The following is a 21,878-nucleotide window of genomic DNA, read 5'->3' as shown; positions in this document are numbered from 1 at the left end:
CTGCACCTCCCCACAGCTTTGCTTAACTTCAGGGCAGAAGCTGCCTCAAGAGGAGCATTATACAGGGCTGCAGCAGGGCACGAAAACCAAGAATCGACTCTGAAGCCTTTGTGGAAGGCAGCTCATGGAGAAACTGCATTATTTCACAACACTCCTCTCCCTTGTTTTCTGTGGATGGGTCAGAAGCACGTTGCCCTCCTCCTCCCTTTGCCCCCTGCCTGCTAGCAGACGGCTTTGATCAGGAGCCCCGCGTTGCTCCCCCTGCTGCCACCCCTCCATCCTTCCTCTCCCCTCCCTCCACCGAGAGGCCGAAGCCCTGGGTGGGGGAGAGGTGTGGAGGACTCGCATCACCTTCCCATGCCGACCGCAGCACATCTGGCAGGCAGAAGCCACGGCTGCCTGGACGCCTGCCGCAGGCTGGGGACACCTGGTGCCCTGCCCCAAGGCGTGTGGGCACGGCAGGAGCAGGACGTCCTGCAATGGCTGCGCCGTGATCACAGGCACAGCGGGGGGATCCAGCAGGGAGCGGCGAAGGTGCCAGGAAGCTTTTTAGCCATTTCCTTCCTTTTAACTTGCACAGTTGACTATCTCAGCACGTCAGCCCGAGAGCAGCGCCTGAAAGACTGGCATCAACAGACTTCTTTAGTCTGGAATGACCCAGATTGCTTACGGGGGTTTCATTGCTTCCTCCGAGAAGGCCTCGTGCAGAGCAGGGTGGCGCGAGCAGGCTGCGGCGGGCTTGTTCTGTCACCGCTGACGGGGAGCTGGAGGAGAAAAAGCAGCAGGCAAGGCGGTGAGACTTTTGTCCTCCGATGAACCACGACTCGCTCAGGTTGCCATACACACCTATCAGCTTTCCCCTCCGCTGAAACAGCGAAACCCAAACCACAGCAGTCTAGCGAGCAGAGTCTCCCCCAGCTTTACGGGATAAAGGACCAAAACCGGAGGGCGCGTGTCCCGCTGAACCCCGCAGCACGGTGCCCACCCTCGTCCCCCCCAGCAGCTTTTGGGGCCGAGCCGCTGGCACCTCCGCGACCCCAGGGGGCCGGAGCAAGGAGGGGGCTCCCCCAGAGCAAACCCCGCACCCCGCGGGGGGCCAGGCCGAGCCTGCACCCCCCGCCCTCAGCCCCAGGCCGGGGTCGCCGCTCTCCTCCTCGTGTCCGCCGCCTCCCTCCACCTTCCCCCGGCGGGGGGATGGCGGCGGAGGGGCTCCCCCAGCGCCCTCTCCTCAGGAGGACGGCGGCGGGGCGGGACGGGGACGGGGCCGAGCCCCGGGGCGGCCCGGCCCCGCCGTGCCCCGCTCCCCGCCCCCGGCAGCTCCGAGCGCCGTTCCCCCCCCCCTTCATCCCTCCCTCCCTCCCTCCCTCCCCCGGCGGCCGCGGGCCGCTGCCGGCCGCCCGGCAGGTTGTAAAGTCATTAACTCCCTCAGCCATGCCGGCCCGCGCCCCGGCGGCTCCTGCCACGGCCGCTGGTGGGCCGCCGCCGCGCCGCCTCCTCCGCGGCAGCAGCAGCAGCAGCGCGGCATGGCCGCCGCTCCCCGCCGCCTCCTCCTCTTCCTCCTCCTCCTCCTCAGCGCCGCCGCCCCCCTCGGCGCTAAGGTAAGCGGCGGCGGAGCCTCCCCCCCCGCTCTCCCCTCGCCCTTCCCCTCAGCGCCCGCCCTGCCCGGCTCCGCGCCCCCCTCAGCCCCCGCCTGGAGCCGGGCGCCGCCAACAAAAGGCCGGCGGGGCGAGGAGGGTCCCCGGGGGGCTGCGGGGCCTCGCCGCTCGCCTCCGTGCCTGGCGGGGAGGTGACAGCCGTGCGGGGATGAAAGCGGGGGTTCTGCTCGCCGCTCTGCCTCCCGCAGCCGCGGGTGCGGGTTTAGGGAACACCTTTATCCCCTAAGGTGCGTGTGCGGGAGCCAGAGCCCGGCGCTCCCCTTGTCCCTCCAGCCTGGCGCCCCCTCAGTGAGACCTTTCCCTCTCCCTTTCCCTTTCCCCTTTCCCTTCCTTCCCCTGTGGCCAGGAGGCCAGACTCCTCTTCTCAGGGCACCGGCCGAGCCCCCCGCTTGCAGGGGTCACCACACACCCTGTGGCTCCCTGTGCGAGCTTCCCGGCCAGATCCCTCTGTGCAAGAGGGGTCCTGCTCTGCTAACAGAAAGAAAAAGGGTTGTGTTTTTTTCCTTCCCCAGACAAAGCCACGGTGAGGTGAAGCAATCTCGCACAAGCTGTCTTATGCACAGCGATAGGCACCGCAGCTTTACTGCGGGTAACCCAGGTTTGTCCAGCAGCGTCTCCTGAGCTGGGGTTGTCCTCGTTTTAAGCTCAGGCGGTGCCTCGCTTCCACTGCGCTTTTACTTCCACGTGCATTCACCGCCTGCTCTGCTTACCCCCTAACTGTAGGGCTCAGCCAGACAGAAACTTCAGGCAGAGCAAGCCGGGTCAAGCTGAGCAGATGTGAAATCCTTCATCTAGGCGTGGAGGAGTCCGTTCAGGTCGGTGACTGCGTACACAAGCCTGGGCTGCTCGGGGTCCTGTGTCTGTAGCAGCTGTGTTTGTACAGACCCCCCCCGTAGGGGCACCCAGGACTCCGTGGCTCCGGGTGACCCTGCGGAGATGAAAGATTGCACGCTGCAAGCTGGCTGCAGGCATGGCTGGTGGTATTGCTGCATGCCATGCGATCGGTATCTTCCGTGCCAGGCCGCGCACACAACGGTCATTAAGGGATTAACCTGCAATTGCTTTTGCTCTCTGGTTTTCTACAGCAGGGTTATACAGAGAATGCGATAGAAAGCCTCCATCCGTAGATAAGCAAATTCCTCCCTGTGTGGAGCTGTCTCGGCTCAGTGTATTCAATGCCTCTGAAAAAAACTGGTGATAGAGATGCCTGTCCTGCACACCCCATATTGCTCCCTTCTTTCCCTTCAGAGATTTCCATCCATTCTACTAGCTTGTCCCGGAATAAGCGTGGTCTCCTACTTGAAGGGAATGACCTAACTAACTTGGATCAAGTATTTTGTAATGACATGCCCGTGAACTTTCTTTCATGGCAGGATTATAAACAGTACTTCATAGTTCTTTGCTGGCTTCTGTTTACCAGCTTTCTAATTTGCTTCTCATCTGTGCCTCATTATATGTCCAGATTTCTGTTACTTATCTGCTGCAATATCACATCTTTCACAAGTTTAGCATTTTTCCCCAGGTTGGTCTTCTTCCTAATCCCATAAAAAATATTCTGTAGGTCTCTTTTTACCTCTGGGTACTTTCCCATCATGGGAAATTCCTTCTGTAGTATCTTGTTAAAATATTTCTAAGCAAAATCTGGTTTTGTATCTGCGTCCAACATTGAATCTCTCATACAAACTATCAGCTCTACACAAATAGGCTGAAACAATGACAGAATAAGAAATAGCTTTACACAAACATCATTTTTTTGGGTAAAACATCAGGGCACAATTGCAAACACTATTGTTTTTTTTTTTCAAGGCTTGCGGCAGAGTTTATTGCCACAGCTTTGATCAGAGCACAACACAGGGAACCCAGACCAGGGGGGCTGAGCATGGCCATTCATTTCCAAGAGTGTAAGATAATAATCTTGCGTCCGTTCCAGGCATTAGGACATCTGAAGCTATTTAGTATTTCAGTAAGTAGCAAAGTTTGCTGTAGGGAGAAGCCTTTAGGTAAAGGATCCTGGAAATTTCTGGTAGAGGACACGCAGTTAATGACCTCGGGAAAGGTCTGTTCGGAATTTAGTTCATTTCCAGCTGCTGTTTCTTGTTGTCTTAGAAGCTCTGACAGGGCTGAGCTTACAACAGCTACTTGTGCCCTTCAGTGGTGGTCAGGGCCTTAAGGCATGTCAGGCTGCAACAGAAGGGCGTACCCCTGCAAGCTCCTCTATTAAGGCGAGCTGAACAAGGATGTTTGTTGTCTCTCTTCCTAGAAAGCCTTTTTTTCCCCCAAGACACAGACTAATGAATCCCGAGATTCAACATGCAATATGGGAGACTAAGCCAGCATCACAGTCATTGCCATTATTCCCAGGTTTCTGGGAAACCCATTGTAGTTTAGAGCTGATCTGATGCACGGCAGAAAATTGTTAGAGGATTTATTTTGCCCCTTTCTGCTCTTCAGAAAGACTGCCTGGAAAACCGATAGGATGTCAGCCCGGGCTCACCCTCCTGCGCCGGGCTGCACCATTTTGTTTGTGGCAGCCTTTGTTTGGTGTCGATGGGGGGGAGAAGGGAAACAGCTGCCGAGTCTTTGGTTAGACAGAAAAAGCTTTCAGTGGTGCTGGCTTAGAGACTGATGTTTCCATCATTGATTGGCAAATCTGGAGGCAGATGTTCTACTCTGGAAGAGTTCCCCACCCTGCCTTATCTTTTACACTTGGGCAGGAGGGCTAGAATGAGGTTTGTGTGCATAATTCACAGCAGAGTGCTCCTGGTCCCCCCCTGCACCAGTCCACGCAGGCTGTACTACACGCCTTGGTCCTTAGATTACAGCAGGTTGTGGTTTTAAAGCTCTGGTCCCCCCCCAGCGAGGGGACAGGAGGGCAAGCTTCACCTGTGTGCTTGCACGGCCTCTGTCCAGTGAGGCACAGAAATAGTGTGGTTAGCCTCAGAGAGGAAGAGCTGCAGCTGCGTGATCACCTTGTGCCAAGCCACAAGAGCCTCAAGGGAAATTCTTGCGGAGAGCACCTGGCTGAGCTGGAGCATGGTCTGTCTTTGCTCCCAGTGTAATTTCTAGCCCTAACATTTCGCAGCACCTAAGGAATTGTACCTGATCCTCTTCCCTGCTTTGGGCAGAGCCCCCATCCAAGCCCAGGCAGAACCAGCCTTGCAAACACTGGACCTGCGCCTGTCTCCTGCTCCAGCATTTCTAGCCTGCTCTGTGTGTGGTTCAGCAGCATGACACAAGTTAGAGCAGCTTTAGCATCTCCCACAACCAGGGCAGTGCAAAAGAGTTGTTTTAAAGCCCATCTGACTTTCCTTTTTCCACAGAGTGTGGGATTTGCTCAGGAGCTTGGGAAACTAAAGCTAGGAGCTTATCTAATCTGGAGTCTATCCCACAGCCCTTAATTTGTTATCTGGAAATTTGGAAAATGCAAGTATCTCTAATTGAAAACAAGAGCTGTTTGTGTGTCATGGTTAATGCAGATTTATTTCTGACAATAGAGTAAATTCAGCACAGATTGGAACCAGCTGCCCCAGCTCTAAGTACCTGAGTCTGCCCTCCACATCTCCAGGCCTAGGACTCAGACGCTGTCATGCTGTAAGTCTCACTGGCTGAGGCGACAGCTCAGCATTGTCCATGCTTGCACGAGTAAATAAATGCTCCTGAGCAAGGACCAGCAAGGGAGCTCGGTCATGGAAAACCTGAGAGCCAAATCAATCTACTTAATGTGTGATTGATTCTTCCAGTGAGGGGAGGAAGCAGGAACAGGGAGTACAAAGGGGCTTACAGATATAGAGGAACACATTTTATTCCAAATCTGCTGTCACTGCTTGAGCTGCAGCAAGAGCCTGTGCCCCAGGCATGCCCGCGATCGAGGTGGGTAGGAGGAGGTGAGCACCAGCAAGCTGAAAGCAGGGCACTGACCAGAGGAGGATCCAGCAGGCAGCTGTGGCTTGTCTTGCTTTTGAGAGCAGCAGGGCCTGTGGATCATTTACTCCAAACACACAAAATCTTTTTCGTACCAGGGTAGGTCAGTAGAACAGGGCATTTCACTTCTCTTCGCTCATTTCCCCTCCGTACTATCTCACCTATATGGACTGTAAGATCTGTGGAGCAGGACCATCTTGTAGGTTACAAATACACCAATTTTTATTACCACTTGGGGAAAAACTGTGTCAATCCTGCAGCTTCTGGTCCACATGCCTTCCCCCGGGGCAGTGCTCGCGCCCCGTGGTGCTCTGTAGCTACTCAGCCACATGGAAAGATGCCAGCTCTGATTAATACCCCAGCTACGGGAGAAGCTGCTTTGCACTAAGCTCCCCACACAGACACAGATAAATCACTGTTCTTCTCCTTCCCTGCAATTGTGAAGAGCTCTTCCTCTCCAGGCCTTGAGATGCTCATCACAGAGGCGCGTAGGAGGGGTCAGGGAAACACTTGAACTGAAAATACCTTACAGCGAGAGACCTTTAGTTTCTTTCCTGGGTAACTCTGGAAGCTACACAGTCAGCATTTCCATTTGTGGTCTGATCATATGCACTCAGACAAAAATTCTCATAGGACACAGGTTGAAATGAGCATTTTGCAGAAGAGAAAAAGGTCCTTTTGAAAACACGCTTCTTTCTTTTAAATTTAATTTTAAATTTAATCCTTCTCTTGAACACCTCTGCTGCTCGCCACAGCTCTTGGTCTCAGTCAGACAACTCAAATCCAGCCAGGACATCCAAGTACGTCGAAGAATTTTGTTGTATTGTTTTCACAGTTAGCTATTGTAATCATCAAAGAGTAAAGCATCAGGTAACGTAGTGCTTTTTTTTTTTTTTTTTTTTTTGCAGCAGAGCAGGTTTTTTTTAACATGCTCTGGCTGGCATATGATTGCCAAGAAGAGGCACTATGTGCACTTCAAACATACTAAGTTACAACTTAAAAACATTTGCACAAAAGCAGCTGCATCTCCTCTGCCCAGTGGATGTTCTGTTGGCAGATGCTATAGAAACAGCAAATTCTCGGGCAGGAATTACACTACAGGATGAAGAACACTTTGTTTTTATTACACCATAAAAGAGCGTCAAGCCAAGAGGCAGTCAACCAAAGTAGTGAACAGAGCACATTCAGCAAGGAGCAAACTCTGCTGAGTTTTCTTTCACATCCATCAATTATGCTTCTGCAGAACAGTTCTTCTCGACAGGACTATCAGCTGCAGCCACAAGCCTACACATTTTGCTAAGAGTAGCACTGATACTGCTTCTCCGTGCCTTTACTTAAACATAACAGATCTTACACATGCACAAATTATTCATTTTCTTCTGCTAATGCCGATAAACTGTCAGCATTTTCCGCTGGGTAAATCACTTCCAATCACTGCCCTGTGGTAAACTCATTGCTGCATTTAACACTATTCACAGCTGTATTTCAGCAAACAGCAAATTAGTTCTTGTATGTGCTACTTTGCAAAAGTCCCAAGGAGCTTTTAGGCCATCAGACAGAACAGGAGAACAGTGCAAGGAAAAAAATCTTGCTAAAACAAAGAGTCACTTACCTGCTGGGAATTACAGAGGCAGAGCCAACAGCAGCCTGCTGCAATGACCTCGTCGGGGCCAGAGGAGCTTGGGTTTGCCAAATTTGAAGGATCAGCCCCGGCGAGGTATGCTAGGTCGGGGAGAGCCCTCTGGGGAGCAACTCGTGGGGTGGGTGGCGAGAGGTCAGCAACGCAGTGGTGAGATGGGATAACTGCAAGGGGCTCTGCTTCTGAAGCACTCTTGAAAATGACTTTTGTGAGGGTTGCAGGGTGAGGAGCTTGGACCTGAGCCGACTTATGCACAAAGAGGAGTTTATTCATTGTGGTGCAGCTCCAGCAGAGGACAGATGCCTACCCCAGCCCCCCACAGCCTTTCTCCTCTCTCCTGACCGCTCGTTGGAGCCAGCTGGGCAGCTGGGGCTGCGATCTGCTGGCATATCCGACTCAGGAGCGAGGCCTTGGCTCAGGCTGCAGCTGGGATTATCGCCACACGTCCCACCTGAGAGCCCTTCTCCACATCATGCCGGTCCCAGAGGCATCCTGCGGGTGCAGCCTCTGTCAGGCCTCCCTCCGGCCGAGGCAGCGGGCCGCCGGGTTCCCCAGCTAACCATCCTCTGTTTCTGTCAGGACAGTAGTGAGGCAGCTGATGGAGCTGGCCCCTGGGATGAAGAAGTCACCAAGTGGTGGGGAGAGTGGAGCTCCTGGTCCACCTGCTCCCGGTCCTGCGGGGGAGGCGTGATGTCCCGGGAGAGGCACTGCCTGCAGCAGAGGTACGTCTGTCCCCGCGGCACCCCTTGGCCAGCCCTAAAGGGGCAGAGGGGTGCCTCGACCCACGTTTTGGGCTCTGTAGGGCCTCAAAAAGGAAGGCAGGTGGGCAGCGAGCAGGCTGAGGGGCCTGGGGGAGACTTGAAGATGACAGGGTTGTGGGCTGGAGAAGACCAGCTTTACTCCTCCTCCCCTGTCCTTCATAAACCCTGCTTCTCCATGGCTGCTCTGACCAACCTAACCCTGACTCGTAGCCAGTTCCTGTGCGTAGGATTTTGGCCCTTATTCCCAGACACCTTCTGGGGACTTGGTTGGCAGCAGCCAGCTCAGCCATGCCTCAGCAATTTCCCCTTTTCACTCCCTGCAGAGCTGGCAAGATTTTTTCCCCCTGTCATTTATCTGGCTGTCACCTGACAGCATCTCCATTTGTCCCCTGCAGCTGCTACAGCCCTGGCGCTGATTGAACGAGGTTTGTGGGGAGCTCCAGCTGTCCCCTGTGGGTCACCTTGCCACCAAGCTCTCCTCTTCGGGCACCTCACTAACCTGCTTCTCCCGAGCTGTTAATGAGAGCCAGCATCCCGCAGCACAGCAAGCCGCAGGGGCTGCCCGGCCCCTTTCCCTTCTGCGTGAATGCACTCCGGAGCGCAGGAAGCTCAGACAAGAGCCCCCCACCTACTCTGCCTCCTGCAGAAGGAAACTTCTTTTATGTGGGCTGGTTGGCAGCATCGTGAGGGTCCAGATGTGCTGAGGTGCCGTCCATCTGGACGCGGCCTCCCCACTAACGAGGCTTGCCAATGCCTCTGCCTCTGCTTGACATAAAACCCAGCCAAAAGGTGCTGCAGCATTAAGCAAAGCAGCTTGTGAGCCAGCTGTGCCCCATGAAACAATTTTTGCCTGAGTCTGCAGACTGCCCCTGCTTCAGCTGAAAGGCATGGTGATTTTGAAGCCTTGTGGTGCAAATTTAAGCTTTGCCTACACCGTATAAAGCATAGCTCTGCAGGGATAGCTCTAGTACATCTAGGCAGTCCAGCCTGAGTATGGCTACTGTGCACCCTAAGTTCCCAGTACTGTTAACCCATTGTCTGCTGCTGATCTTTACCCAGACCACAGTGCCTTAATCTGCAGTCTTAGCCTTTCTCCCCACACCTTCCCAGCTTTCAAGAATTTTTTCAGCATTTGCACGTCAAGAACTTGGACAAATGTTGCTGGCCAGAGCTAAAGCATCAAATGCTGAGAAATTCATGGTTTTTTTGTCCGTTACCTGTACCAAACCTCTCATGTTAATCTTTTAAGGTGTCCATTCCCCATGGGAGGTGCCATCTCTCTGTCTACTGCTCAGTGAATTCTGAAATCAATTCCCCTGCTCACTTCAAATCGTGGGTGCTTCCACAGGAGTGGTGGATCTATTGGTCTATTGCCCTTCTGTCAGATCAACCCTATTGGAGCTCAGAGGTAAAGGGGCACAGCAGTGGCAATACGTCAGTTGCTCCCTGTCCACTCAAACTGCCCCAAAAAGAGAGTAGTTTAAAATCACACTCCACCTAAAAGCACTGAAAATATATTTCGGAGATGTTGGCTAGCATAGATACAGAAAGCTTTGCTCTGATAAAATGCCAGCCTGGTTTCTCCCCATTAAGTCAGGCCTGACTTCTCAGTTATCCTCAATTTCTTAGTGTTTCATGGACCTCCAGCTCATTTCTGCATTCTCATTCTGCTTTGCAGGCTCCAGATGCCCCAGGGAACAAACAGCACCATGTGTGTTGGCCAAGCCAAACACTACCAGCTGTGCCAGCAGCAGGTGAGAACCACTTCCAGCACTGACTGGTTCTTACTGGGGGATGTGGGATGCAGGGGTCTGCACTTGGAGCTTCAAGAGCACCAGCAGTCAGGGTGCGACTGGTCTGTCAGAGGCATGATCCACTCCTGGGGCAGTGTGCCTCTGAAAACAGGGGAGATGGGCTCTACTCTCTGGGACTGAAAGGTGGGGGAAAAGGATATAGATAGATTAGATTACAGATATATTTGTTGTGGGGTGGGGGGAGGGAAGAAGTTTTTCCCTTTGCTCTAAGTAAATTTTGCAGTACTGTTAAATACAGCTGTCTGAGGCGATGGAAGCCTGGCCCTTCTGCCTGTATTATAGCACCTCAGAGTCCATCACTGATTCCTTCCAGGGTGGACAGGGCATTTTCATCCTCCAAGGATGCAGCAGGGACAAGCAGCTGTCACAACCATGGCTGCGACATAGGGAGCTTTTGATCACGTTTATTCCCTCCATAGCCCTGCCCAGCCAACACAGCAAGCTTCAAACAGCAGCAGTGCTCCAGTTTCAATGCCAAAGCCTTTGGGAAGCGCTACTACCACTGGATGCCCCTCTATCCAGGTGGGTTTTCACAGCTTCACACAAAGGATCAGGGTGAGAAAACACCTACAGAATCTTCTCAGACACAGGAGAAGGACACAGGGAGCAAGGGATGGATGCTCCTCGTTGGTCTGGAAGTGCTTTCCTCTGCTACCTCCTTTGGAGAAATCATTCCCTGTCTCTTCACAGAACCTCTCTGCCCAGCCAGGCCTTCTCTCTCACCACATTACTCCTGTTTTGGATCCTACGTCAGCAAGCGCTGGCGGGCAGACAGGACACAGGCTTCTCTGAGGTGTCTCAGCTAACCAGCAGTCATCCTGGCAGAGTGGCTGTTCACTCCCTGCATGCCTTCTACCATTTTGGCTGCCTCTGTCACCCAGCGTGCTTCCCACTGGGTTGGTGGTGGGTTATTCTGAACAGGATGTCCATCCGTTTCCTGTGCAGAGGAGATAAATTGCTTCACGTGGCTTGCCAGATGGCCCTTGAGGCCCAGATTCAGCTCCTCTGAGACATGACTGTCTTTCTGGACCTGCCTGTTTTTTTCTTTCCATTAGCTGCCAAGGGAACATAAAACATCTGTACCTCTAGCTCCAGTTGCTCAGCTGGAGGGGGTATAGCTGGCCGTGGTTGGTACAGTTGGTGCAGGTCTTTTTTGCTCTTGTGTATTTATGTGTGGCCTGGGATCTGGAGTCTGCTGAGGCAGATTCCCCTGTCTGGCACAAGGGATAGCACTGTAAAGGGGAGAGGGTATGGCAAGGAAGAGGGTTTGCCATCGAGAAGCACTTCTGCCACGCCTGGTCCCTATCTGCAGCCTCATACCACAACCCCTTAACTGCCAGAAGATCTGTAGCCTTGGGATCTCATCTCAAGAAGCAAGAACATCAAAGGTGATGTCAAACCAGCAGCATGGATAAGAGGAAAGTCCCCTTCTTCACTGCCCATCTCTGATCACCTTGCTCTGCCTCTGTCCCTTCAGATGACTTCACCAGCATCTCCAACAAGCCCTGTGACCTCCAGTGCACCACTCGGAGCGGAGAGAGACAGCTGATGGCCCGAGCACAGGATGGTACCTCCTGCAAGGACAGGACCCATCAAGGAGTCTGCATCAATGGGAAATGTGAGGTGAGGCTCTGGACTGAAATAACACAGAAATGGGGAGTATAAATGCATGGTGGAACCTCCAAGGCCAAGGGCCCCAGCAGGGAAGTGAAAACAAGGCCTGGCAGGAATAATTACACTCCCTTTTGAATGCCTATGGACTAGAACAGAGCACAATGCCATTACAGTCACATTCCCACTGAGTAACAGAACTTTCTTCCCAGTACACAGAAGACTGGAATTGCAGGTTTGCTTTCAGAGTCATCCAAGTTGAAAAGAAAAATCTTATATTTGATTTTTCCTGCATGCAGTAAGGATGAAGGATGGGTGCGTGTAGTGTTACACTGAGGCATCTTAAAACCTCAAGTAGGCCTGCCTTTGATGCAGCATCTCCTGCAGGGTGATGCTGTATGTCACTATTACAGTGCAAAGGATTGGCTTAAAGACAGCTACAGAATGAACTGAAACAGCTTACCCAAATCTTGCTCCATTCACCTACACGCACACAACCCTGTCCCAGCTTCAGGGGCTGAATGTAAATGGTCACAACTTGTACCAGTGAATTGCTGCTGCTGTCAGATTCATTCATTCACCACCCTGCTCCAAGCTACCCTACACCTACACCCAGAACCTCACCTAAATAATGTGGTAGCGTTTCCTTGAAAAGACTGTGCCCCCCCGAAAACCTTTTGTTTTATTTTTTGCAGCCTGTGGGGTGCGATGGGAGCCTGTATTCGCCCCGGACGATGGACAGATGCAGGGTGTGTGGAGGGGACGGCAGCACTTGCCACCGTGTCTCGGGCAGCTTCCGAAAGGCAATCTCACAGATAGGTACTCCCTGCTACCACAGTCCAGAGACTTCACCTGCTACTTCTTACCACCAACTGGCATGAAGGGTGACTGGCTTGAATGCGGGTAGGAGTTTCCCAGCTGCTTGGTGGAAAGAGCTGAAGAGTGTCGCCACCTCTGCTTAAATGCCTGTATTTTATCGTTTTAGCTTAATCAGAGGAGATTGGTTTTGATGTGCTGTATATTAGGTTGGCAAGTTTTCCCTTCACCTCTTTACTGTAGGAAGCAGCTGGGGATCTATTTGTTCTTATTGATTTTGGCATCTCCCCCACCTCAGGCGATGTGAAGAGGTCAATGAATCTTCTTTTATTTGTGCTAGGCATTCACTGGAAGCTTAGGTTCCTGTGATGAGGGTCACGGCATTTGTTTCAGCCTGCACTTAGTCTCCAACTTTCCCCACTCCTATGGTTGTCACAACTGAGGGACAGTCCCTCTGAAATGGGGCTGAGATTAACGGTTCATCTCCTGCCACCTCATGGCCCATTCCTCCACTCATAGAATAAACAGACTGTGGTATACTCATCAGTAATTAACTGTGGTTTGAGGACGTTTTAGAATGTCATTTCACATTGCTGTAGTTCCACTAGTCTACCTCATTCTCCACAGAGACGCTAGACCAGAGAAGCACTTGGGCTCCTTTCCAGGTTGGGGTAATGGTGCTGACCTCTCTAGCAGTACACAGTCTTGGCATTCTGTTCCAGCTCTCATAAAATCTTACAGGGCAGGAAAAAAAAATGAATTTCTATCAGGAAAGACAAGCTGGCAAACCCACACAACTTTAAGAGCCTTCTCACTTCCTCTCCATTTAAAGGTCAATCTTTATGCTCCTCTTGAGACAAATTCTGTTGAGTCAGGAGCTGAGGGGACCTGCAGTCTTCTCCCTCCACCCTTCAGCATTAACGTTAGTCACTAGTAAGCTTTTTCTGTGCTCTTGCCAGAAAGCTTGAGAGCATACACCTAAAGCCACACAGTTATACTTGTACAATTCCTTTTTAACAAACCCAGCTGTAGTCAGATTGAGCCTTAGAGACCTGTAATGGTCATCTGTAAAGGGATTTCAGAGGGGAGCTAGGACTGGAGCTCGCAGCCTGGCGTGATGTGCTTATGTCCTTAAATGACCTGCTAGGGGTAGCTCTGCCATCCTACTTGCACACTTATCCCGCAAACTTCTTTGTCTATGTACACCTTTTTATTTCGTCCTCAGGGTTTCCTCACCTCCGTTCTGTTCCTGCTCCTCAGGTTATGTGTTCATCACCAACATCCCTGCCGGTGCCACGGACATCCTCATCATTGAGCGCAGGAAGACAGAAAACATCCTGGGTAAGCAGAGGATCCAGAGGAATGTGGAGGTGCCTGTTCAGCTGCCTGGGAGGTGGGAGGACTCCCCTGCTGTGGGAGAACTATCTGTGAGCTCCAGGGTAGCACAGAGCCAAGGCTACCACGTCTCCAGCAACCAGGGGCAGGAGGGATGTTTGGAAACCAAGCTCACTGGGGACAGTCTCTGCTATGAAGACATTTGTGCTCTTGTTGGAGAGAGAAGTGAAAGCACCAAGCACAGAACAGCAGTGATCTAAGTGGAAGATCAGTGCTGGAGAGGCCTGAGCTCCTTGATTTCTAGAGGGCTTTTCTCAATCACAAGCCATTTGTTCTCCTTAGAGCCAGTGCAGCCTCAGTGCTCTGCATGGAATATCATATTTGTCTCTTTTTTCTCTTCTTTGAAGCACTCGCTGATGAATCCGGGCATTTCTTCTTCAACGGCAACTCTGCCATTGACAACCCCCAGAACTTCAGGGTGGCTGGCACGATCTTCAAGTACCGGCGGCCCTCGAGCCTGAACTCAGATGGGCTGGAGTATATCATAGCTCATGGGCCCACTAACCAGTCTCTGAACGCCATGGTAAGTGAAGAGCTAATTTTAGGCGTTCCTGTCTCGCCTGTCCGAAAATTGTGAGCCTCCCCAGACAAATGGAATATTCACCTTGTTCCCAACCCATTTGCCTGTGGCTGAGGAAGCCAGGTACTGCCTTGCAGGGTTTCCTCTTGGGTTTGTGACGATGCTTTCCTCTCTTATCATCTGTCACAAAGTAGCCGTGGTTAGAAGAGGTCTCTGTGAAATACATGCCCTTAAAATAAAATGGTTTTTTGTTTTCTTCCCTGTTTCCTCCAGTATTATAACTTCAATGGGAAAATGCCACACATAACTTATGACTACACTGTACCACGGACACCACCACCTCTCCGAACTGCAGCCCCTGCTGTAGACAGACCGCGCTATCATCACCTGCTAGAGACCAGCCAGAACTATCCTGCTCCAGCCAACTCCAGGGCTGCCAAGGACTCCAATGCCACATGGCTCTCCCTGCCGCCAGATGACACCAGCGATCCGCTTCCCCTAAGAGAAAGGCATGAAGATTTAGGCTTCAGCCATCCACACTTCTTCCAGACCAACTCTACCAGTCAGCCTCAGGGCTGGGTCTGGGAACAAGGTGAAGAAAAGGAGAAGTATGACTTCCAGATAAGACAGGTCTACCATGCAAACACAGCGGGAGAGGAAGAGGAGGACGAAGCAGCAGCAATCGGTGGAGAAACAGAATTGGGTTGGTTGCTTTATTTTTCTTTCTCTCACAAGTCTGCATTCATTGAAAGTGGACGTTCCTTATTGGCTTACTTGAAATCTAGAGTGGCTGTCCCATTGGGGCAGCCAGAAGAGAAGGATGGTTAATAGCAGGGGTGGAGACTGTCAGGGAGCAGTAAGGGCTGGTTGCTCCTTAAGGGAAGGGGAGCAAAGCTGAGGTTGATCTGGGAAAGCCAAACAATTCAGGAACAGAACTAGGAGCAAAACTCACCTACAACATAGGCGAGGCCAGACCTGAGCTTAAATGGAGCTCCTGGGCCGTGGACAGAGAGCGCGTGGGGATGCCATGTGAGGCTGGTCAGGGCAGTTAAAGCCTGTTGGTGCACCATGCTGGCACCTTATGATTTTAAGGCCAAATACTTTTTTTCCCCCTTACTAGACACCTAAACCATGTGTTGAAGTCTAAGTCATACAAGACAGTTAAAGCATCCCCGTTTCTCCTCCAGCCCTCAGATTCAATCAGATTTCCATCAGCACGGCCATACCCTACAGCACGAGGAGATCAGAGCTCTCGGAGAACAGCCGCGCAGCGTCCTCCAGGCTTCGTCTCTTCAGGCGGCTGTGTCACCGAGACCTGCACAACACTGCCTTCTGTAGGGAGCTGCAGCACCTGGCAGCCAGGCTGGCCCAGAGGAACTCCACAGCAGGACTATGGACCCAGACGGCTGCCCGGTGGCTGCAGGGCCTCCACAAAGCACCGTCCCGTAAGAACTCACTGGAGGACTTGAAGGTGGAGGCATATGCTGGGAGTCAGGGGGAAGCAAGCAACTACAGCGTGATGGCATCTGTGGAGAGCCCTCTGCTAGGTGCCAGCACAACCACGGACATCAGCCAGGCAGAGCCTCTGCAAGCCCCTGGCGCTGAAAGGTGGCACTTGGTTTCCTGGGCAAAACAGGAGCGTGGTTAGCTGGGGAGGGAGGGTTGAACCAATCCTCTGGTAGTCTCACCGCTGTCCTTGATGTCCCCGTTCTCCAGTGTCTCTCCATGGCAGCTGTTGGAGATCCTTGAGCAATGGCGTGTCCCCCAAAGACTGGTTTGCGTAGCTCCTGGTCTGACACAGAGCTTCCAGAACCTATTTAGTGACCTCCTGCCTCAAAGGGATCCATTTAAATAGGTTCTGAAGGACCTGCAGGGCTGTGGTTATTCACAGCCTTGCTAGTTGAAGAGGAGGTAGATCAAGGTTTTGCACTCTCTGCTTGTCATTGGGGCATCTTGTCCAAGGTGGGGGGAGATGGTGATGGAGAGCAGGAACAATGGGTTTCGTCCCATTTTCAAAGAAAGTAAGGAGGAAGTTTAATACATTTCATGTTTGCAGCAGTTTTCATCTTTATCTCATGCCACCTCCTCCTCTCTTTGCAGCAATGAGTTTAATGTGAGCCCTGTGGGCCACGATGATATCAGCTTGGCTGACATGTATCGCTGGAAGGTCTCAGCTTATGCCCCCTGCAGCTCCACATGCACTTCAGGTACGTGAAGACCTGATCCTTATTTTCAAGACGGGTTCATCCCAGTAACTTCCTTTAATTGGAATCCACACACTGGCCCCCAATTTCTTTGCTGTTTGGTTCCCTCTTTTTATGGTAATTAGAGAGGGCAGATGCATTTTGGTGGAAAACCAGGATATTATTGCAATGCCATTGGTCTTAGAGTGGCATCTTGAAGTGATTGACTCTTGTAATCAGTAGTGCAATCGTGAATTTCCGTACTTTGTAGGATGAGTTTTGGCGTCAGTTTTCCTTCCCAGGATGGGAGGTTAGGATGACAGCCCTCAGAGGAGTCTGGGGAGAGAAACGGAGCCATCCAGAGCATCTGGCTGATTTTTGTTTGGAGCCTTTTATCAGTTCAAGCCTTTCCTAGGCAACTGATCGTGCGAGGGAGGTCCTTTTTGGCTGCTGATGGAGAAAACACTGGTATTTTTAAAATTGCAGGTAGAGTTTCAGAGGCAGTGAACGCTCTTCAATAATTTAATCATAGTTGAGGGAGACTTTTGCATCTGGTAGAGCCTGACCAAGAGAGGATCTTAATTGTCCAGCAGGTATCAGTGCCTCCTATGCGATGTGTGTCCGGTACGATGGAGTGGAAGTGGATGAAACATACTGTGATGCCCTAACCCGACCAGAACCTACTCACGAATTTTGCGCAGGCAGGGACTGCCAGCCTAGGTAAGTGGGAACAACATGAACTGTCCGTGGGTACTACACATCTTAGTGAGGATTATTTTTGGCTCGGCAGCCATTTCGGGGCTGGAAGTTGTGCTTAAATAGCTAAACCCACATACCTTCATGTGCACAAAAAAGGGAAGGAATTTGTTGTGTCTAAATTACCTGCTAAGCACAAAGCTGTCTTTCAAGACCAGACCCCCTTAACACCAACATATACGTGATCAGCAGATTCACAACAGCAGTTACTGGGTCAGGGAGTCCCAGGAACACAAGCACTCCCCAGCCACCCTCTGTCCCTTGGTCCCCTTACCTGGGTTTTCCTTTGTGCTTTCTCTCCCGGTGCTCATGGAGGTGGGAGACCAGCCGGTGGAGCGAATGCTCCAGGACCTGCGGCGAGGGCTACCAGTACCGCACCGTGCGCTGCTGGAAGATGCTGGCTCCGGGCTTTGACAGCTCCGTTTACGATGACCTCTGTGAGTCAGCTGGGCTGGCCAGACCCATGGAGAGGAAAGCCTGCAAGAACAAGGCCTGTGGGCCTCAGTGGGAGCTCTCCGAGTGGTCTGAGGTAGGCGGCAGGGGAGCTTTGCATCCGAGGGTGGGCTGGGGCCTGGAGGAAAATGACAAATGTTTGGTGCTTCCTTCTGGTGAGTGCTGAGGAAGCCCTGCCCAACTGTGCCCTGGGGAAGCAAGTACTGCCTTTACCCCCTTTTCTCTTCCCCTGCCGGGGCCCTTCCCCTGTCCGCAGCAGGAGGAAAACACCTCTGCTTGTCCCTCTTGTGCTCTGCTTCTGAGCCCAGGGGTTGGCTCTGTGTCATTGCAGTGTTCAGCCCGGTGCGGCACCCAGGGGACGATGAAGCGGGAGGTGCGCTGCTCGGTGGAAGCACCCCTCTGTGACGAGTCCCGCAAGCCCAGCAGCGAGAAGGCGTGCTCAGGACCCCCCTGCGACCGCCGCTGGACTGCTTCCGACTGGGGCCCGGTGAGTCCAGAGGGACTGCTGCTCCCTCCCCCGATGCTGGGGGTGCAGGGCTGGCAGGAGAGGGCAGACAGGCAGTCACACTGCTGGTCTGCTGGCTTTCGTCTGGTAGAGGCTAGAGAATCGGTGTTAATCTGCATTTTTGCCTCTTAGTGCTGTAAGTTTTGGTTAAGTCTGAGGGGAGCTCTTTAATAATTTGGGAACCTCCTGGCACCTGAAGAATGGACCCCCCTGACCAGATGTACCTCTAAAGACCCTTGGTGTTGAGTGCCACACAGCCCCAAACGCACGCAAGCCTAGGCTCCAGGCTCAAGACCCCCAGCAAACCACTGACCGTGGCCCCTCAACCTTCCTGCTGTATCTAAATGCCCTCTGTTCCTCCAAGTGCTCAGGTGCCTGTGGTGAGGGACGCATGAGCCGCTTCGTCGCGTGTCGCAACCAGGAGGGCAAGGTCATCTCCGACACCCAGTGTGACCCAGCCGCCAAGCCCCTGGCTGTCCACCCGTGTGGAGACAAGAACTGCCCCGCGCACTGGGTGGAGCAGGAGTGGGACCAGGTAAAGCCCAGCCCAGCCCCGTGTCCTCAGCTCTCCTTCCCACCCCACATCCCACAGGAGCTGGTGGGTGCCTGGCTCCCTTGGCAGAACTGTACCCTTGTTATAGCTCCTTCCACAAAGAGGGAAGGAGCAATGCCCCAGTTTGTCCCCCCCGTACCTCAAGGTTTGTGGCACTTGCTGCCTTCCCAGGGACCTCCATTGGAGGGCAGCAATGTCCTGAGGAAATCCACCTCCTCTCCCACCTCTGGCTCCCAGCTGGCAGTTGCAGGCACCTCAGCAGAGCTCTGTCCAGAATCTGCACTCACCTCCCCAAGATTTTGGTCCCACCACCAGAGAGAAAGCCTCAGAAAAAACAACTGGTTCTCTGATTAATAATAGCCAGAAATAAGCCTGGACCACAGCCCAAGTCCCTGCCCTAGAAGTCACATCCAGCCCAAGAACACTTACTTGCCTCAGGACTCAGAGTCAAGTGAACACGGCCCAGGTGCCTCATTCTATCCAGCAATCATTCTCACCAGCCTACTCCCTCTCTGTTGGTCAAGGAGCTTTGGGCTTCCCATGACAAGCTGGTCCAAATCCCAAAGCATCCAGAAGGAACACGTTGACTCACTTGTGGGGTTTGACCTTGTAAAGTCTTGAGGAAAAACAGGGATTCACAGAGCATTAAGGAAGAAGGTCAGAGAAACAACCAAGCTCTCCCTCCCCCTCCAACCACTGCTAAGCCTCTGTTCTCCTTTTTGTAGCCTTCCTAGCTGTTGACTGCGTTCAGCTGTGTCCCTCCAGCACTGGTTAATGAGCAGAAACTGGTTAAACCTAGGGACCTGTGGCAGTCCTGTCACCCTTTCCTGCTCTGGCCCATGGTGTGGGTCACATACAGTGCTGCGGTACAATTTTTCAGTTATGCCCTGATGATTAAACTCACCTGAACCCTGAAAGGCCAGCTGGGCTCCCCGCCTTTGCCTGTGCCAGCGTCTTTGCTCTGTTCTCTCAGCTGATCAGCTGTGGGTGAGCTGTTCACAGGATGACTCAGGAGGGATGCAAGCCAGCTGTGCTGGCCCTGGCATGGTGAAGACAGGCACAAAGCAGTGAAATCTCAAGCTGGCAACTGCTGCTGTGGGCATCAGGGAGCAGAGCAGAACTAGAATCAGATCCTGCCTCCTACTGCCTGCTTCTCTTGGTGTTGCCCCGAGAAGCTGAGCCCTCCCACCTATGCCTGCATGGCTTTGGGCTGAGCTCAGGTACTTGTCCGTGCAGGTCTCCTGTAGTGCACCAGTTTGATCCCCTTGGCCCACACACTGCTTGTCAGCGTTCCAAGATACAGGTTGCTGCACAAATACGCTACACGGTCTTTGAGGACATAGAGGTACAGAAAATAAGACAGAAACAGCCTTTTGTAGTCTTACCTTGACTCTTCCAGGTCCCTTGTGGTAGCTGCTCCCAGGCCGGCCAAGCTCAGTTCAGCATCCCCCATGGATGGATTATACACAGACAACCAGCTCCTGTCCCTGCTCCCCAAGAAATTCAGCTCCCTTGCAGGCAACCGTTGCTCCTGTGACTACACCCATCAGACTGGTGTTAGCACACATTAAGCACCTTGCTTCTGAGCAGGATGCCACCTTACCTGAAGCTGTACAGCCGAGGAGCATCATTTGTTATGTTTTCTTTCCCAGTGTGATGCCAGCTGTGGGCGAGGGATGAAGACCAGGGTCATCTTGTGCGCAGGCCTGGAGAATGGGGTGTACAGGGAGTACCCTGAGAAGCGCTGTGAAGCCTCCCAGAAGCCTGAGGAGCAAGCTGCCTGTTTCAAGAGGCCGTGTTCGACATGGTTTACTACCTCCTGGTCACAGGTAGGGCTCAGGGAGGTGGGGAAGGGGAAGATGAGGCCTCATAACCCTGGCTGATGGTGTACAACCTGCACTGAGGATTTCTAGCATCCTGATCTGCTGAGGGCTCTGGTAGGACTGGACAGGACTGCGAGCTCTCTCGTTTAGCAGACCAGGCAGCAGAGGGAGAAACTGGCACACAGGAGCTGGAGAGCATGTGGATTATGGCCTCAGGCAAGAGCATGCACTGCACTGCAGGCATTACAGCCATGTCTCCTCTGCCAGGACTCAATGTTCTGTCCTTCCCTTGACTTTCACTAGTGAGCATTTAGGGAATGGGGGTAGGCAAGGCTGGGGCTGACTCACAGCAGCCATTTTGTCCATCGTCAATCATAGCATCAGTGTTCAAAGCAAAACCAACTCTGAGCTGCATTAAAAAGCAGAAAGCAAACTCCTCCCTCGCCCTGCCCCAGCTTCCAGAGGCTCTCCTCCAGCAACCAAAGGGGAGCTAAATCTGAGATCAGTGTGGGATCTGACCCAAGTCTCCTCAAGAATAGTCTCCAAAGGGAGGCCTTGCTGGAAGAAAGAACTCGGGACTTACAGGAAAATAAAAACCTGCCTCTCATGATCCCTTCCCTCAATCTCCACAGTGCAGCAAGACGTGCGGTGCTGGTGTGCGGCTGCGCGAGGTGAAGTGCTACCAGGGAGAAGCGTTGGCTCAGGGCTGCGACCCCGCTTCCAAACCAGAAGCCAGGCAGACGTGCCAGCTCCAGCCGTGCCCCACAGAGGCACCAGGTGAGGCCGGGAGGGCAGGGAGGGAGGGAGAGGAGCCCTGGGAGCCCTTTACTCCCTCCAGCTCTCAGCTGGGGGAAGCACATCTCCCTTTGTAACCTTTTCTGTGGACGCTTCTGCTCCCCAGAAGAAGACTGTGAAGACAAAGCGACGGCCAACTGCGTGTTGGTGCTGAAGGTGAAGCTGTGCTCTCACTGGTACTACAGGAAGGCTTGCTGCCGGTCGTGTCGGCTCAAGTCACCCTGACTACTACCAGCCTGTAGTTCCCTTCCAAATTCAGGGGCAAGAGCCCCCTTGAGCCAGACTTTACCACTTGAAGCCACACCACTTGGCTTGGCTGTGGAGCCAGTCCCTGTAGACAAGCCTGCTCAGCGAGGAAGGACTCCTAGGACTTAGTCATCACCGTTCCCTCTCCACCAGGAGGTTTTTATTCAAAACAAACCATCAGTTCCTAGAAAGCTACTGAGAAGCGAGTTGGGAAAGCGTGTCCCTGCTGTCAGTTATCTCTGAAGAGCTCTAGTTGGAGGTGGTGGGGCGCAGAGGCCAGCCCACAGCAGGGCACAGACCACAGCAGCAGTCGCTCTGCCCTGCCCTGCAGATTTTTCTATTACAAGGGTAATTTCCAAAACACAGCCCAAAAATTCTGTGTCACAATAAAGAGCTAAACCGTGAATCTGTGGTTTTTGGGATGCATGTACC

The 21,878-nt window shown here is 52.8% G+C and overlaps 1 protein-coding gene and 1 long non-coding RNA gene across 10 annotated transcripts; one reads left to right on the top strand and one right to left on the bottom strand.

Moving 5' to 3' along the window:
- Positions 1 to 1,372: 1,372 nt before the first annotated feature.
- Positions 1,373 to 21,852, top strand: LOC308198704 (ADAMTS-like protein 2). 8 transcript variants are annotated; one of them, XM_080601588.1, is made up of 18 exons: positions 1,373 to 1,598; positions 7,800 to 7,937; positions 9,655 to 9,730; positions 10,210 to 10,312; positions 11,268 to 11,413; positions 12,097 to 12,220; positions 13,478 to 13,558; positions 13,960 to 14,135; positions 14,406 to 14,835; positions 15,320 to 15,740; positions 16,233 to 16,339; positions 16,909 to 17,035; positions 17,387 to 17,600; positions 17,856 to 18,011; positions 18,394 to 18,564; positions 20,235 to 20,411; positions 21,038 to 21,182; positions 21,307 to 21,852. In XM_080601588.1, the coding sequence occupies exons 1-18, from the start codon at positions 1,432 to 1,434 to the stop codon at positions 21,423 to 21,425; spliced, it is 3,078 nt and encodes a 1,025-aa protein (XP_080457714.1). In that variant the 5' UTR covers positions 1,373 to 1,431; the 3' UTR covers positions 21,426 to 21,852. The 8 variants fall into 8 exon arrangements, with proteins under 8 accessions (XP_080457714.1, XP_080457713.1, XP_080457716.1 ...); XM_080601587.1 differs by having other exon boundaries at positions 16,906 to 17,035; XM_080601590.1 differs by having other exon boundaries at positions 7,795 to 7,937.
- LOC308198715 lies at positions 4,667 to 7,269 on the bottom strand. 2 transcript variants are annotated; one of them, XR_013954143.1, is made up of 2 exons: positions 7,189 to 7,269; positions 4,667 to 6,415 (listed from the first exon to the last, which is right to left on the bottom strand). It is a non-coding gene; the product is annotated as an uncharacterized lncRNA (long non-coding RNA). The 2 variants fall into 2 exon arrangements; XR_013954144.1 differs by having other exon boundaries at positions 4,667 to 6,671; positions 7,189 to 7,238.
- Positions 21,853 to 21,878: the final 26 nt, after the last annotated feature.

Source organism: Anser brachyrhynchus (assembly GCF_964034855.1).
Source record: "Anser brachyrhynchus genome assembly, chromosome: 8".
NCBI classification, from domain to species: domain Eukaryota; kingdom Metazoa; phylum Chordata; class Aves; order Anseriformes; family Anatidae; genus Anser; species Anser brachyrhynchus.
This window is presented reverse-complemented; position numbering and strand designations above follow the sequence as displayed.

Bases quoted from the DNA above. Each gene is read 5' to 3' on its own strand.
- LOC308198704 (XM_080601587.1), top strand. From the start codon at position 1,432: ATGCCGGCCCGCGCCCCGGCGGCTCCTGCCACGGCCGCTGGTGGGCCG. The intron at 10,313-11,267 runs GTGGGTTTTCAC...CTGTCCCTTCAG, and splicing joins CTGGATGCCCCTCTATCCAG to ATGACTTCACCAGCATCTCC. The intron at 18,012-18,393 runs GTGAGTCCAGAG...TGTTCCTCCAAG, and splicing joins CTGCTTCCGACTGGGGCCCG to TGCTCAGGTGCCTGTGGTGA.